The following is a 17,448-nucleotide window of genomic DNA, read 5'->3' as shown; positions in this document are numbered from 1 at the left end:
AATAGAAGGAAGGAGGGAATTGGGACACCTGGGTGGCTCAGCGGTTTAGCGTCTGCCTTCGGCCCAGGGCGTGATCCTGGAGCCCCGGGATCGAGTCCCGCATTGGACTGTCTGCATGGAGCCTGCTTCTCCCTCTGCCTATGTCTCAGCCTCTCTCTGTGTGTCTCATAAATAAATAAATAGAATCTTTTTTTAAAAAAAAGGGGGGGGGGAATTGTAGGGAGGACATGAGAACATAAGGAAAGGAAGACAGGGAGGGGAAGGAGGGCAGGAGGTGGAAACAGCAATTCTTTTTATTATTCAGGAATATCCAGGTCTGGAAGCACAGAAAATATGTCCATCGGAAACAAGAGTCCTTTACCACTGAAAGGCTGAGCAAAGCGCACAAGACTCCTGTCTGCACTATTGTTTTGTATCTCTCTCTGAATCTATAATTGTTTTAAAATAAAATCTTACAAGATGGAAAGGACACAACGGAACAAATAGTACGTTGTCATTTCTATATATTACCCCTAAGAAATTCTGGAAGGACACACACGTATCCAATTACAATCCTTAGTGTGGGTGACGGAATTATGGAGCTTTTTTTAAAGGCTTTTCTGATTTTAGATTTTTTTTTTTTTTTTTTTTACAGTGAGCATGTCCTACTTTTATTTATTTATTTATTTATTTTTTAAGATTTTATTTATTTATTCAAGAGAGACCCACAGAGAGAGAGAGGTAGAGACACAGGCAGAGGGAGAAGCAGGCTCCATGCAGGGAGCCCGACATGGGACTCGATCCCAGGTCTCCAGGATCACGACCTGGACTGAAGGCGGAGCTAAACTGCTGAGCCACCTGGGCTGCCCCTACTTTTGTTTTAAAGATTTGTTTACTTATTTGAGAGAGCACGAGAGAAAGAGAGCATGCTCCAAGTGAGAGAGGGAGAGGGACAGAGACTCTCAAGCCGAGTCTGTGCTGAGTGCAGAGCTTGATCCCACGACCCCGAGATCACGACCTGAGCCAAAACCAAGAGCGGGATGCTTAACCAAGTGCACCACGTGCCCCAAGCACGTCCTCCCTTAATGACTGCGATGAAAACAAACAAAAACATCTAAAACAACAACAACAACAACACACAGGGCAGCCCGGGTGGCTCAGCAGTTTAGCGCCGCCTGCAGACCAGGGCGTGATCCTGGAGACCCGGGATCGAGTCCCACATCGGGCTCCCTGCATGGAGCCTGCTTCTCCCTCTGCCTGTGTCTCTGCCTCTCTCTCTCCTCTCTGTGTCTCTCATAAATAAATAAATAAATAAATAAATAAATAAATAAATACATAAATACATAAATACATAAATACATAATACATAAATAATAAATAAATAAATAAAACCCCACAAAGATGTGAAGAATCAGGAAAACTCAGGACGTCATGGAGACAAACAGCTAAATGCCCACATTCCTGTTTCAGCCCATTTATACTCTCTTGCAAGTAGAGCAGCACAGGCCGCTGCCTCCCATCGCGGCTTCAGAAGCAAAGAGCCGGCTTTCCTGTAACACAGAAGTGGGCAGTTGAAACTCTGTTGGCTCCCGCAGCCTCCAACCTAACGGCTGTTCTTCCCGTTGTCTTAGCGACGTCGAGACGCCGGGGGGCCATTCTCCTTCTGCCTCCTGGAATGGAGGGGGACTTAGAAACATTGGTCGTGCACTAATGTGAGCAAAGCTCACGATCTTTAACAGATACGCGCAACCCGGGAGCTGTCTCAAGTTACAATTCTTGAATTCAAGAATCATGTCAATGATTCTTTCCACCGAGTTCGAGAATAATTCTTCTGTTCTATGCAAGTTTACCTGTAGGTACCGATCGTTCTTTGGTTTAAAGCTCCAATTTGGAAGACTACGTTGAAATAAATACCTTGAGCTCTACGTTTTCCTGCCAACCACTAGATTGGTGTTATATGGTTAAACCTTAAATTGGGCTTTTTTTTTTCCAAGCATTAATCACAAAGCCTTTTTCTCACATCGTTTAGAAAAATGAAAATTTTTGATTAATTTTCATGAGCTCAAGCAATGGGGCGACTGTCAATTCAGTCCTTCCTCTGCCTGAAACTACAAAGACAGGCCTTCTTGACTAAATCGTTGGAGATGACCAATACTGCGCAACCTTCCACTTGTCAGGACTGCCTTAGTCCTAACGGCCTCCCCGGGTCGTGGAGACGCTTTTTTTTTTTTTTATAAATTTTTTAATTTTTATTTATTTATGATAGTCACAGAGAGAGAGAGAGGCAGAGACACAGGCGGAGGGAGAAGCAGGCTCCATGCACCAGGAGCCTGATGTGGGATTCGATCCCGGGTCTCCAGGATCGCGCCCTGGGCCAAAGGCAGGCGCCAAACCGCTGCGCCACCCAGGGATCCCCGTGGAGACGCTTGAAGGAAATGCCGACACAATCCATACGTGCAGCGCAAAGGGGGGATGACGACAGCGCCCTAGGTGTTTTCTGAATAAAAACGCGAAGCCCTGAGTAATGCAGAAAAATCAATCAGCACCCTCTTAAAAATGTGTTTCCTTTACATGAGGGGACAGAGGTGATTTTTAATAAAATTTGCAAGCTCTCGAAATAAATTACAGGAAACGAACATCACTTTGCTTGCCAAACCTAAACGAATAAATTATTTTCTCTGATAGCCACTGGGTCTGTGCGATCTATCAAATAATAAACGCGCAACATGATTTTTCAGCATAACTTTGGTTAGCTGTTCCTTCAGCGTAGGATATAGACTTTACTCAACGCGGAGGTACGCACGCCTTTTCTTTAATGCTTTGTGTTAAGCTATTATTATCATTGTCATGGAAAAGAAAAGCTTTAATTCTTGATAAATGGGACAAGGATTTTATTTATTTATTTATTTATTTATTTATTTATTCATTCTTGATAAATGGGACAAGCGTTTTATTTATCTATTTATTTATTTATTTATTCATTCATTCATTCTTGATAAATGGGACAAGAATTTTATTCATTCATTCATTCACTCTTGATAAATGGGACAAGGATTTTATTTACTTATTTATTCATTCGTTCATCCATTCATTCATTCAGACATAGACAGATTGAGAGTGTTTGCTCGCGGGAGTGGAAAGGGCAGAGGGAGAGAGAGAATCATAACCATGGTGAGCATGGAGCCCGGCACAGGGCTGGACAAGGGAGCTGATGCCATGATCCTCAGACCGTGATCTACAGCCGAAATCGAGAGCTGGATGCTTAACCGACTGAGCCACTCAGGCTCAATTAGCAATAAATGGACCAAGATCTTTTTTTTTTTTTTTAATTTTTATTTATTTATGATAGTCACACACAGAGAGAGAGAGAGGCAGAGACACAGGCAGAGGGAGAAGCAGGCTCCATGCACCAGGAGCCCGACGTGGGATTCGATCCCGGGTCTCCAGGATCGCGCCCTGGGCCAAAGGCAGGCGCCAAACCGCTGCGCCACCCAGGGATCCCGGACCAAGATCTTTTTGACCAACACATGAGGACAAAGCATTTGAAATGCCCATCCCTAGGAGTCACAAATGACCCTCAGCAGCGTCGTACGGGCTCAAACAGATACCACTAGGTGAAGATTACTGAACGTGAAGCTTGGCGCCAAAGGAAACGGGTTCCAGCCTCAGCTTTAACACAATACCTGCGCGGTTTTCGGGAAATTCCGTAACCGTTTTGAGTCCTCACTGTCAAGGACGTATGAATACTGCTGTTCTACAGAGCGGGTGGTGGCACAGGAGAGTTCTAAGGGTAAAATGGTATCACCGCGGATGGCCTCTAAATACCACTCAAAACTGCAATAAGGAAATGCTAAGTAACGACTAATACAGTCGGACGACAGCAGGTGGAAAGGAGGTGAGAGCCGATGGGTTTTTGCAGCGTGCCGGCTGGGGGGCCCGTGATACTGAAATGGGGTGAGCCACCCTGCCCGACACAGCCAGGGACCTCGTCCTGTGGGTCCTGCGGGTCCTGCAGGTCCTGTGGGTCCTGCTGATTGTCTGTGTCCCTCTCTGCAGAAAGTGGACATTCCCACACCGCAGCCCATGACAGCCACAGGTACCGGATGGAAAGGCCAGCTACCCGACAACCGAGAACCGGGGAAGCATGCCAACGAGCACAGAGCTTCGCCTCGGCGGTGCACAACCTCCCTGCTCTCTGTAAACTCAAGCAGAGGAGCCGAATATATCTGGAAGGACTCTGTAACGGGAGGATCACAGACAAAAGGACCCCCTCCAAAAAAAAGAAAATCTTTCTTTCTTTTTTTTTTTTTTTTTAAAATCTTTCAATCAATCCATCCATAAGTAGACCAATAAAAGATGCTTGGAGAAAAGCACATTTGGAGAACAAAACAGAAGTTTTGGAAATGCAGCACATGACAAGTGAAATAATTCAGCCGGGAAGAGTAAGCGGAGGGTGTCTCAAAGGAAGATGCAGCCGAACAGCAAGGCGATCGATAACTGGGGAGCAGCTACGGAATCGGCACATGACACGCAGAGATCCGACTGGAGGAAAGAAGAAACAGAAAAGCACGTACAGGGATAAGTCACCAAGCGGCAGCCCGAGACAAGACTTTTCAGGAGTTAAAGGATGAGCATCAGCACAGCGGAGAGATGACCGCGGGCCCGACACCATGACGGAGCACAGACCCAGAGGAACAGCCAGGATCACCCAATCCGAGGACATCGAGGCCAAAGGAAAGATCACACGTGCGTGCGAAGAGGAGATGCACGACATCCAGAAGGAGAAAGACCCGGAGTGGCTTTGGTGTTTCAATGGCCACCCTGAATTCTGTAAGATGAGGGTCTCCAGATGCAAAGGAAAAATGATTTCCAACCTGGAGATGTACCCCAGGCAAACCACGGGGCCCCCAGTCGGGCGGGCCCCGGAACTGAGCCTGTGCACACAGCCCGGGCCCACCGTTTGCAACTCTGGCCTCCGGCCTTGGTGTAGCTGAGAGCGTTCACGGCCACGGCCTGCCTCTCCGGCTGTCATGCGCTCCACTGACCTCCCCAAACAAGAGCTGGACAGCAACGTCACGTGCATCTTGGGGGGGTGGACAGTGACACAGGATTAATACACCGCCAATAATTACAGCTGCATTGCTTCTCTTTTACTGTGAAATCGGGGTGCTGCTGTTTCGGCGGTGAGAAATCGCTCTGTACGCCCAGTGGAATTCAAGGGGATGGGGCTCCCTCTGAGGGCTCAAAATCTACCCCGCCCCCTGTGCTGGGCTGCACGGTCTCATGCTTGGCGTGAGACCGTTTAATGGGAAAGCATGTGCTTTCCGTCTTCCCGTGAGGCCTGGGCACTAGACGCGTGCAAGCCCACGGCTGTGCCCTGTGACAGCGGGCAGCACAGCAGAGACCACTCTGCAGAGCAATGCAGGGTGCGAAGCACGGTGAGCGGACACAGCCGTTCAGAGGAAATAGGTCATTGTCGCCCATCCTGTTAGGATGCAGAAGGATGTTACAAGCCACTGCCTAAAAATAAAAAAAAATATAGGGGCACCAGGGTAGCTCAGCCGTTGAGCGTCTGCCTTTGGCTTATGTCGTGATCCCAGGGTTCTGGGATCGAGTCCCGCATAGGGCTCCCCGCAGGAAGCCTGCTTCTCCCTCTGCCTGTGTCTCTGCCTCTCTCTATCTCTCATGAATAAATAAATAAAATCTTTAAAAAGAAAGATTCACATTTCTACCTGGACACGTACATGTGACAGGTCGACGCATGTGCAGGCACACACGTACGTACTGGGAGGGAAAGACGGTGTGACTCCATCTATAACCGGTTTTGAGGGAGGGTGACGAACCTATTTTTACACATTCTTTCATTACTTTCTTGCATTTTATCAAATAGTTTACTTACTTTTCAAATCAGAAAAAGGAAAGCCAAAAAAAAAAAAAGAAAAAGAAAAGAAAAAGAAATTCCTGCTGAGCAGGACTTAACCACACCGCCTTTGTGCCGAGGGATATGACGTCACAATTAAATTCACAAAACTCCTCAAATATGGTAATTTCCACTAATGGGAACAAAAAGACCATGAACCTGTGCTCCCAGGTGGCCTAAAGAGACCCTAATTGAGACGACTTCAACGTGATGAGCTCTGATTTTTAAATCATGATGTTTTGTCAAATGCTGTGCAGCTGGCCCTTGTCATGCAGTCATAAAAAAAAAAAAAGATTCTCTTTTTAGAGACCTCGTTTTAAGCAGCGTATTCTTTTAGCACAAGCACATGGTAAATGCTTAATAAACAGTCATCGCAGAGAACTGAGTTTCCACAGATTTCTAATCTCTGGAGCTTTCCCGCTCGTGGAAGAAGCTGTGATAGTAGCAGGGCAGCGTGCGAGGGTGTCAAGGGCTGACACCGTGGCTCTAACCCGTTTCATCCGGGGCTTGGTGGCATTTGCTGCGGTTACTGCGCTTCTGCGTCGCAGTTTTGTTGGTTTGTTTAGCTGGAAAAGCAGAAAACCACCTCCACAGTGAGGACGACAGGGGGAGAGGAGAAAGGCACAGACGCTGTTGCAGATTTGGGGAGAGGGGGGCACTGAGGATTTGACCCGGGGCAGCCAAGAACAGGACACTGGTGGCCACGACGGGCCGGGCTTGTCCTCGCCTGCGAGCCACAAGCCCAGGGGCCCGCGGAGGCCTCGAACCACGTCTCAAGGCTCTTAGCCGCTCTCACATTATACCGTCGGTGGCTCCACGGCCCCACAAACCCACACGGTGGGACGGGAAGCGTCTATACCCACGAGCTGGGGCAAAGATGCCAGGTCTCCAGGGCAGCTCCCTCAAGTGGTGGGGGCCCAGGGACACACCTGCCATGGAGCACCGGCATCTCGGGGATGCCAGGACCAAGAAGCCCACACCTCCAGAGTGGCCCCGACGGGACCCAAGGGCAGGACGTAAAGTGGCTTCATTGCCAGTCTGTGGTGCCCCCTGTCTGAGCTGCAGCAATGGGCCCCTTAGCTCGGCCGCATGCATGTGCGTGGGACCAAGATGCAGGCTAAGTAAGACACATAACCGGGCGGCACCTAATGCCTCTGCCTGCGGCTCCAGTCCTCATCTTGGGGTCCCAGGACTGACCCCGCAGGGGCTCCCCGGTCAGCAGCCAGGCTGCTTCTCCCGCTCCACCTGCCCCTCCTCCAGCGTAGGCTCCATGTGTCTCTCAAAGAAATAAGTAAATCTTTTTTTTTTAAGATTTTATTTATTTATTCATGAGAGACACAGAGAGACACAGAGAGACACAGAGGCAGAGACACAGGCAGAGGGAGAAGCAGGGAGCCCGATGTGGGACTCGATCCCAGGTCTCCAGAATCACGCCCTGGGCCAGAGGCAGGCACTAAACCGCTGAGCCACCCTGGGATCCCTAAATAAATACAATCTTTAAAAAAAAAGCACGGACTCTGGGTTTTCACGTTGAGAACTTCTCGAAGGAGCATCCTTGTCATTGACTCGGAGCATGTCCCCGTCCAGGAGGTGCATGCTGCAGACAGGTGCATGTGAGGCTGCAGAGGCGGCCAGGACTCGCATCCCTTGGCCGGATCCATGGAAGGTCCCCCACGTCCTTCAGACGCGGCCCTAGGGAAAGGGGCTAACTAAGCACAGTGCTACGGATGCTTTTCATTCCTGCAGACTTGTTCCCATCACTACATTTAAAAAAAAGAAAAAAAAAAACAGACCAAATTTACCTTCCTTCTTCCCTCTCCTCATCCATTGTTTTCCACGTTGGACCCAAAAAACAACCACATAGAGAGGAGGAGAAAGAAGGGAACTCATTTACGTGCTTTTCAGATGCAGCCTGGCCCCACTGCACTCATCCTGCGTCTGGAAATCAGAGCGTGAGGGTGTTTATTACACTCATACGGCCGGGAAAGAACTGAAGCATTTCTTCTTCCAGGTCACATACATCATGCGAGGGCTCGAGATGCGAGCGTCTAGAGTCACGACATGCAACCTCGACATTTCCTGCACGCCTGACGTAGAATCCTCTTAGGGCATTTCCTCCTGGGTCCCGTGTGCTCTTCAATACGATGAAAAAGAACATGGACAACAAAACATGTCACTTTAATACTGTCTTCAAATTATTCACAGGAAAGCAAGACCGTGGGACCCCGTTTTCGACTTTTCTAATGAAGATGACCTAGAATCGTATGTCGAATCAAGACGAGTTACCGTTGAAAAAAGAAGTTGAAGTTCACAAAGTTCTCTGATATTTGAAATGTGAAGTCAATCCGAGTTGAAGATGACGTGCTTTTAGGCATCAGTATGATGTTCAGCATTATTACATCTGCTTAACACACTTATCTTTGCACTGGGATGGCGATGCCTCCAAAACCGAAGGATGCCGTGACGCCATTTCCCATCTTTATCAAGGAGAAACGTCCTTCAGAGGCCAATTTATCCTGGACTCAATGATTTTTCTTTCCCCCTCAGAAGAAACTACTCTGATGCTCATTTTTCTAAACCAAGAACATCCGTAAGTCATCAAGGAAGTGACTTCTGAGCCACTATCGTGAATATACACTAGCCGTGCACCCGATCAGCCCCTACCTCGAAGATGAGATCTTGAAATGCACAAACTTGACAGGTAATTGAAGTCAACTGGCTCCGCATTCACCTAGTATGAAACATAACGTGATTAAACACACGTGGAAAATCCCCTCAGGCCCTGGAAACAAGCTATAAAACTCTGAGGACCCCCACGGACTAAAGTACGGTGGTAAAGGTGAAGGATTGAAAGGAAGGATGCACGTCGTATGTCACAGAAGAACGATATGAGGGAAACATGATGCTCGATGGTAGATTTCCATCCTGTCGTCAGATTCGAGTTGACCTCAATAAAAATAGAAACACTAAGCAGCCCAGGCGAACAGCACAGATTGAACACAGACATCTACAGCAGCACAGCCTACAGGCTGAGATACTACCACGCTCACCACTCTTCATCAATTGTCTTAACATTAGAAGGCTGTGGCTCCACGTGATAAAATCAGTCTCATCGCAGGCATTTCATCGGTGTCTTCCAACATCTCATACGGAGAGATGACGACGGATCTGAAGTCACGGTGTGGATTATTTCCTGACTTCAAACAATCTCCCACGTCATACTCGGAACTCCGGAGCAGTCAACTATCTTTCTACAGAGCCCACTCCGATACTGAAGAGCCTAATATGAGTTTTATTTTTTATTTTTATTTTATTTTATTTTATTTTCTAATATGAGCTTTTTAAGGGAAGAAAACAATCCTGATCAACAGAACAGCCCACATGCAGTGCAGACGTAGGCAGTGTCATTCCTCTTCCATATTGCCAGCCACACAACCAAAGCACGTGCACTACAATGTGGCTAGAAGCGGGTGGGATCACCGCGGACCATGACCCCAGCCCTGATGAGGCTCCCAGTGGCCATGTGGGCAGCCCTTATGCTTCCAACAGGAACGGGCGAGCCGAGCACAGCCGATGGGCTCCAGCATCCCGCATGGTTTCAGGAGAACGGATGTCAGGGCCACAAGCTGAGTGTCTGGCTCGAGCGTATCTGTAGACGCCTTCTTATAACAGAATGGTTCATTCCTTAGTGGCTGTGATGTGTGGTTATAAGAAAAACATACAATGAAATGATTGCTCTGAGTTGCGAAGCGAGGCAAGCAGGGCTTTCACGCTCCTGCCCTGATGCGAACACCCACAGGCCCGCGGCAGGTGAGCTGAGCCGGCTTCGGCCAACCACGCACACACCGGTGCAGGATGGGAGGTCGACAACACAGCTCATTTGCATGCACCTGAGTCTACCCCCCGGGTACTAGGAGCTTGTGATCAAGCTCTCTGGTGCACCCTGTGTCAGGGACGAGGAAGCAGGACTCAGGGTGGCACCCGAATTTGCCAATGACACCTTGTGCGTGGAGCAGCCAACAAGAGCCCACCAAGCACTCCATACCATGGAGACAAGCCACACAGAAAAGCGAGATGACGGCATCTGCAGTTGTTCCCTAAACATCACCCAACAAAGAAACGGGGACTCACCACCTTCAGAGTCCCAGGCATGACATTTTGCCGCGTATAGCCCACAACCACGCAACGTGATGAGCCATCGCTCACAGTCGGGCCCAGGAGATGCTGAGCGCCGCGGCCACACAGGCACCCGTGCTTCCGACACCCGAGGGCTCCCAGCGCGCGTGCCTGCTGAACACTGGTCCTCTACGAGACCTGAAGCTACGCGATCAACGGTGGCAAGGCCCCTCCTCGCACAGGAGAACGAATATGCCCGGAAACTTATTTTCACCAACTTCCGAAATCACAGAACAAGTGAAAGTACAAATGAACGCACGTATACTCGTTCACCTACCTTTACTAACTGCTTACGCTTTGCAAAAATGGCTTGCTTCGCCTCTGTGTGGACACACGCACGTAGACACACGTGCACCTACATGCATACACTTTGGCTGCATCACAAGATTCAGAAAGCACACGACACGTGTTTGCCTATCATGATGCTTCACAGGGACGTGCAGAGATCATACCCGTGGTGCTCTAAACAGCCGCACGTCCACAATAGGGACGTTTCCTCCAGAGGCACAACGCGGTCAGAGCAACCTCACACACCAACACTCAATCCGTCGACTCACGAGGACACAGTCCCTGAATAGCTGTCCCACCTGGGATCCTTTACCCATCCAGGACCCGTTCCACATTCGGGTACCGCTGTTCTGTTCCTCCATCCTTGTAAATCTGGAGCAGCCCCTGACCTTTCTTGGCGTCCCATGACACTATTTTGGAAGAATCCAGGTCAATCGTGTTTTACAAGGTGCTACACTCGGGGTTCGTGGACGCATCTCCTTGTGCACAGATTCCGGCGGAAGGCTTTGGGCAGGGACACGACACACGGGCGATTTCGTGTCCCGGCAGCTGCTTATCAGAAGACACGTGACACGAAGGTGCCCAGGGCCGGTGATCCCTCTGTCAAAGGTGCCATCTCCACACCGCTTGATCTTCTCTCACGAAGGATCTGATGATGAACCATCTCTCATTCGCTTTTTCTGAGACACGCAGTCTCCATAATTTTTTTGGGGGGGGGGTGGAACGATCTTAACCCTCAACGCTGCTTATTATCACGAGTATTTGCTGCCACAAAATATCCTTCCTAAGGATGTACAGTCCCCTTGAAAAATCTTTTCATTGTCACCAAAGGATTAAAAAGAATGACTATCCTGGTATATATTTAAAGCAGAATAAATCAAGAGACTGCTGGCAGGTCTTGTCAAATAACGTGATGTCTCACGAAACGGAAATTTTTTTTTAGGGTTTCATAAGAAAAGTTTAATTTCACTCAGCCTTTTTTTAGAGGGAGGAGGAAAGAAAAATATCAGAGATAAGATGAAAGTATTTTGTTGATGATCAACAACCCACTTAAGGACAGGGGAAAGGTTTAATATGTTGTATTCAAGAGCCCTGGATTTTATTTTATTTATTTATTTTTTTGAGCCCTGGATTTTGAATTGTGAGGTACATTAAAGTACCCCGTGAGGATGGCTTTTCGTTGGTAAGATATAATGGATATTGTTATTAGGTATTTAGGCACAGATATTTTAGTCCCCACTGAAAGACTCCCACATCAGAACATTAAGAAAGAATAATGAATGTTGTATTAGTTTATCATGAATTAATCATGAGCCTTTTCAGCTGCATACTTCTAATTAGCTACTGAGTCTGTCAATTTTTTCTGAGCTCTTCTAGCTGGGTCCAAAGAATGTCCCCTCCAGACTAAAATGACACATGCACCACAAAAAAAAAAAAAAAAAAAAAAGGTACTCAAACTATCTCCCTGCAAAATGTACAGTTATTTTCTAGGGGAATAAAAATAAAACTCTTCTTAGCAGGTGCTTTCGGCTTTGAAAGCTATGTCGGAACTGGGAGCCAGCTCCTGCCTTAACAAGAAGTCGAGAAAATAAATGATTTTTCAAAGCCCCAGAAAAAGTTTGTTTCTGAAACAAAGAAAAGGAACAAACGAGCCTTTTAAGGAACAAATTACAGAAATCACAATAGAAAATGAATCTGTTAAGCCGCTAAGTATTAAGCATGAACCGCAAGCCAAGGCTTTAAGCCTCCTGGGACGTTTACTCCAATAGGAGAATCCTCTGCTGTGGGTTTCAATGTAATAGAAAAAAAAAATCCTAAAAGGTCTTTCTCTCTTTGTTCTCTTTAATTCTTATTCTAACGCAGATCCTTGAAAGTAAAACACCACTGAGTGTTGCAGGAAGAGAGAGATTAAGTGGGTGATGGGGGGTGGGGGTGGGGGTTCTGCACCTGAGGCCTGGGGCTAAGTGGAGCAGGGGCGGTGCAGAGCTGTGTGGGTGGGATGCAGGATGCAGCATGTGGAGCAGCACCTGGGCCTCCGCCCACCAGATGCCACCAGCAAAACTCCTCCAGGGTATGAGACCAAAAACGCCTCCCCACTTGCCAGACTGCCACCCCCCGAGGGCAAGGTCGCCCTGCTGGAGGGCTGCCTGCCTGCCATTAGCAACGCCACCGTCCACACTGCAGTTCTGGGCACGGTTACATCTCTCGGCCTCCGTCACCTTCGGTGCCGGGATCACCCTGGTCATCACCGGCTCTGTCTTCCCAACAACATCACCCTTTACTTTTCAGTCACCCTGGGCACCCCCATGTTACAGGAGGAACCGTGGACACAGAGCGCTTACTCAGCTTCCCGGGGATACGAGGCCAGCGGGACGAGAGCTGCGATCCCAATGCCAGGAACCTGTGAGCCCATGAGGTGGCTCTGTCTGTGGAGCCCTCCCAAGGCCACTGTGAGCCCATACCTTCTCTCAAAGCGTCTCTGTGCACATTTCTCCAAGCCCGGTGCCCCACGGGACAGTGACACGGTCTGAGTGTCTAACAGCACCCACCCTGCAGACGGAGCCACCCTGTCCTCCGCACGCACCCCCACCAGGGGGAGGTGCTCCTCCTGCAGGAAGGGAGCCGGCCTGTCCCTCCTTACTCACCCCCACCAGGGGGAGGCGCTCCTCCTGCAGGAAGGGAGCTGGCCCGTCCCTCCTCATGCACCTCTACCAAGGGGAGGCGCTCCTCCTGCAGGAAGGGAGCTGGCCCGTCCCTCCTCACTCACCGTCACCAGGGGGAGGTGCTCCTCCTGCAGGAAGGGAGCTGGCCCGTCCCTCCTCACTCACCCCCACCAGGGGGAGGCGCTCCTCCTGCAGGAGGGAAACCATCTGTCCCTCAGGTGTTGGAAGCAAAGTGGTTGAGATCAACAAGCAGAGCCATAAGCAGAACCGCTCCACCACTAGTTGTAGGGCTGGCACTTCTGGAGTCACCTAGAGGTCTCAAAAATGCCTTACTCCATTTATAAAACCCCCACCCCACATTGCTTGCGTGTCCCCCACACGTGCTATGTACTTCTGCTGTCAGAGAGCGTGCACGGCCGTCCTTCGGGGCACCCTGCTTGTCTAGAAAGCAAGTGTGCCCCACCCGATGCTCCTCTTGGGCAGACAGGACCTCTCATGGGAAAGTCCCTTCCGAACAAAAGGGACAGGCGGGCTCCACGTTCCCGTTGTCCCCACCACGCCAGATCCTCCACGACGCCACCCTAGTGCTCTCAGGTACTCCACGTGACTCAAGCAATGGTCACGGGGAGGTGAGCACCGGGGCCACAGGCAGTGGTAACACAGTGGAGGGACCTCGTGGTACTTGCTCTACTCACACTGGTACCGACTCAAGCTCGTCTCGGGCGGTCGTCCTCAAAGATCGTCACGTCCGAGGCCACCGCGTGCGGGCACAGTGGCGGGAGAGGCTCTCAGCAGACGCGATCGAGGGGCCCCGGGCTCAGCCTGTGAGTTCATTCAAAGGAAGAAGAATCAGACGCTGCAAGGGCACACGCTGAGATGCTTCCGTGCAACAAGCCCCTTCTTCCTGGAGGATGGAGGATGTCCCTTCCCGCACGGCTCGTTCCACTCTCCGCCTAATCACCGCTTGCCTCCAGGCCTCGGCTGACTAGCCACCACCCCTGAGAAGCCCCCCTGATTACAAACACCAAGCAAATGTATGCCCCCATGGCTAAGTGCCGCAGCACCTGGTTCCCCCTGGGGAGCCTTCGTCACTAGGTGCATAATGACGCACGTAGGTGGTTTCTTCTTATTTGCTATGTGTCCTTCCTGCAGGCTCTAAGGATCAAGAGCTCAGGGGCCACTTGTTCGCCGCAGCAGCTCTCAGCAAGTATATTCTGAACAGAGCTGGGCTTGCAAACGCTCACTCGCGGGACCATCCCTTCTCTGTTTTTATAACCAAGGGAGCACGTTTCTCACATTTTTAAATGGTTGAAAAAAAGCAAACTTTGTGGTGTGTGAGGAGTGGATGAAATCCGTATTTCAGTGTCCACAAAGACGGTGTGCTTGAACACGACCGCCCCACTCGGTGGCTTGATCATCACTGGCTGCTTCCACGCGGTCACGTCGGAGTTCACCAGCCGCACAAGAGCGTGTCTGGCTGCACAGCTGAAAATATTTACTGTCCGACTCTCCACGCAGAGTTCTTCGACGTGCTCTCGAGTCCTGCCCGTGAAGGCGGACTTGAATCTACCCAAGTCTATGTATTTTTAGTTCGTTGGCATTTGGCATATGCCTTGAAACAATTATAAATCCATTGTTCAAGCTTTAAAACGTGAAGTATGATCCCACCCGTTAAGTCATATTCACAAGAGAACAGCGCACTGGAAAAAAATTACTATTCTGTGGATTTTTGTAAATACCGATCGTGCTTTATGGAAGTTAAGCTTCCAACAACAATTTCTCAGGTTCAATCAGTGTCCCAGAAATGTTATCGCCCCGCCCCCCTCCCAGAGATGGCATTTGAAACCGTAATCAATCTTCCCCATGGCATTTCATGGTGGATTCTTGTTGAAACGGAATGCTGTGCTGTCAGCTCTGATCCTTAACCTCCCACTGCTGGGAGGACAGAGCCAACGGGTAGGGTCATCTCGTCAGCCCACTCACCATGACATTGTTCGGCAAGACTAAGATCGTATGGATGTGGGTTTGAACATTCGGGTGACTCCCCCTTGCGAGGCAGGAGAGATCCAAATCACCATTTTCCTTTCTCTTGCCCACTCCTTTTATTTACAGAAAATAGATTTCGAGATAACAGCATGGAAACCCTTTGACCCATGTTAGATACTTTGTGCTTACTACCCCTGGGGAGTGATGAAGAAGAAGAAACAGAGAGAAGGAGATTAAGTCACAATGCCTATCACAGCGGTATTACTGCAAGAAACCCCACCTGCAGAGGGGGACCAGCACAGGATATCTAACGGCCCAGGCTCAAAGGACAGTTTTCAAAACAGTAGTGGAATCGTTCTCACCCAGGGGTGATTCCGCCCCACGGGGGTCATTAGGCAATGTCTATAGACATTGTTGGTTCTCACGATTGGGTAGGTACTACTGGCATCCAGTGGGTAGAGACCAGAGATGTTCTTAAATATCATATGATGCACCGGACAGCCCCTCAACAGAGAGAATCACCCACCCAGCCTTCCACCACAAAGAGTGTGCTGGTCCCCAAAGCCATCAAGTCAAGGTTTGGAAACTGCACGACCACTGGTCCAATAATCACTAAAGTGGGTGTGATCACAGAGGTAGGAAAAGAAGCTGGGAGGGGAGCGACGGGTCACGTCCAGTTTCTGCCAACAATCACACGCAGCAACAAGGTATGTATCAATGATGGTCCCACTGTTGTTAGGGTAAGTCACACAAAAATACGTCTATTTAGACATAACTTACAATCCAAGTTATAGTCACAGAACAAAACACTGAAGACCAAGAGGTGACGTCTGCTTTATTATCAGGAACCCGTACGCTGATGAGCTGCTGAATTCACAAATCATAAGCATGCTTCACTACCCCTTCCTGTCTCTGTTGATCTATCACCATCGTAACTGTCATGTACTCGGTCATCGGTCCATCACTCTCCAGCCCCTCTCCATTCAGTTGTCTAAGACTGCAAACCACAACAGGGGTCTAAGGATGTAGTCGGCATCCACCAACCCCTGTCCTTGATTTTGAGATGTAAAAAGCCCTGGAAATTAGAAAATGTTTGAGAACTCCAAGTTGTATGGGGCAGCAAAACCCAACCTGAAGAGACTGGCGGTATCCGATTGTTATGTTAACCGCCCAGCCTCTGCTACCGGCTAGGACGAAGCTGCTTTATTGTGACACCAGGCTTAATTACACTGGGAAACCGTCCAGAAGAGTTCAAGACACCCCTCGAGTAGCAGTGAGGGGAAGGAGAGGAAGCGTCTCTCACCAGCGATGGTGGCCATGTAGACTACAGTCGTACTTTACACACACAAGCCAAGTGTGAATACTCAGAGGACCGACTGAAGGGGTTTAAGAAGCTAATGGAAACCCACAGTGAAAACCATCTTCTGAACACGAAGGTGTGGGATATGGTGCTGAGGACTCTGCAAGGAGAAGACCCTTGGGGATGCCACAGCAAGCATCCTGACACCAAGTGAAGACAGAGGTCACCTTCCCTGCCAGCCGCTCCTCGTGTTGGGAACGGATGGCTCTCAGCTAAGTGTGTCTTTGGGAACTGCTCTCAGCCAGAGAGAGCAGGGACCTTCTCCAAGGTGATGCCATTCCCCCACCTTCGACGTGGCTGGGCCCAAACGTGCACCCTCCTTTCTTCAAAGTGAGACAACTCTGAGGCCCGTACCAGCTCCAGAGCTCCCTCCCAAACAGGGTGAGGTCTCTGTCATGAGGGCATGACAACCCAACTTCTCCCTCTGCCTCATCTTCCTTACAAGTGTGGATCCTAAGAACTCCCACCATCACCACCAAAACTCGCCTTGTCCCATAATCTATTTCCTGGGTCTCAACACAAAACAAGAGCTGATGAGAGCTTTAGTCCTCAATACATGTACAATATGATGAAACCGCCCCAGCTTCCCGCCAACCTACAACCCTAGGCAAACCCTCAAAAGCGATGGGAGTGAGGTCTTCAAGCTCAGCCTGCTGGTCCCTAGGTGTGTCAATGCCTCAGGCAAAGGCAGGATAGAGCACTCATTGATTAGAAAAACCAACAGCCAAGATGATTGCTATGTGGACTCAATTTCTTGTCTCATCATCATGTGAAGAAGGACTTTCCAGAGAATATTTTCTGAGTAATCCAAGGACCAGCATACCAATAAGAAATATGCTGGGCTAGGTGCAAACCATGAAATAATAGAGTTTCTGGTGTTCCTGCTCACATAGTTCCTATGAAATGCAACGCTTTAGGTACTTATTTGCTCTTTAATGTGAAATCTATGCTATGGCCTTTTAAGCAAGGAATTTTGCAAATAAACATTTTCTACAACTGTTTGTTTGCTACACTAATAAGCACAAGGATAATAGTGGTGTTAATGATCATAAACTTCTCAACAAGAGTGAAAAAAA

General features: G+C 49.2%; 1 protein-coding gene across 5 annotated transcripts in view; it reads right to left on the bottom strand.

Annotated features, from left to right (window-relative positions):
* Positions 1-17,448, bottom strand: part of STS (steroid sulfatase) — a 127,796-nt gene that overhangs the window by 93,223 nt on the left and 17,125 nt on the right. For 2 of the 5 annotated variants that reach the window (XM_041740106.1, XM_041740105.1), the window contains exons 2-3: positions 13,630-13,848; positions 12,564-12,565 (exon numbers count right to left, since the gene is read on the bottom strand). The exons of 2 other annotated variants lie outside the window; for them this stretch is intronic. In XM_041740106.1, coding sequence (XP_041596040.1) covers positions 12,564-12,565 — 2 coding nt within the window. In that variant the 5' untranslated portion in view covers positions 13,630-13,848. The remainder of the gene's footprint in view (positions 1-12,563; positions 12,566-13,629; positions 13,849-17,448) is intronic. One more of the 5 variants, XM_041740107.1, reaches the window with a different exon arrangement.

This window comes from Vulpes lagopus, chromosome X (assembly GCF_018345385.1).
Source record: "Vulpes lagopus strain Blue_001 chromosome X, ASM1834538v1, whole genome shotgun sequence".
Taxonomy (NCBI): domain Eukaryota; kingdom Metazoa; phylum Chordata; class Mammalia; order Carnivora; family Canidae; genus Vulpes; species Vulpes lagopus.
This window is presented reverse-complemented; position numbering and strand designations above follow the sequence as displayed.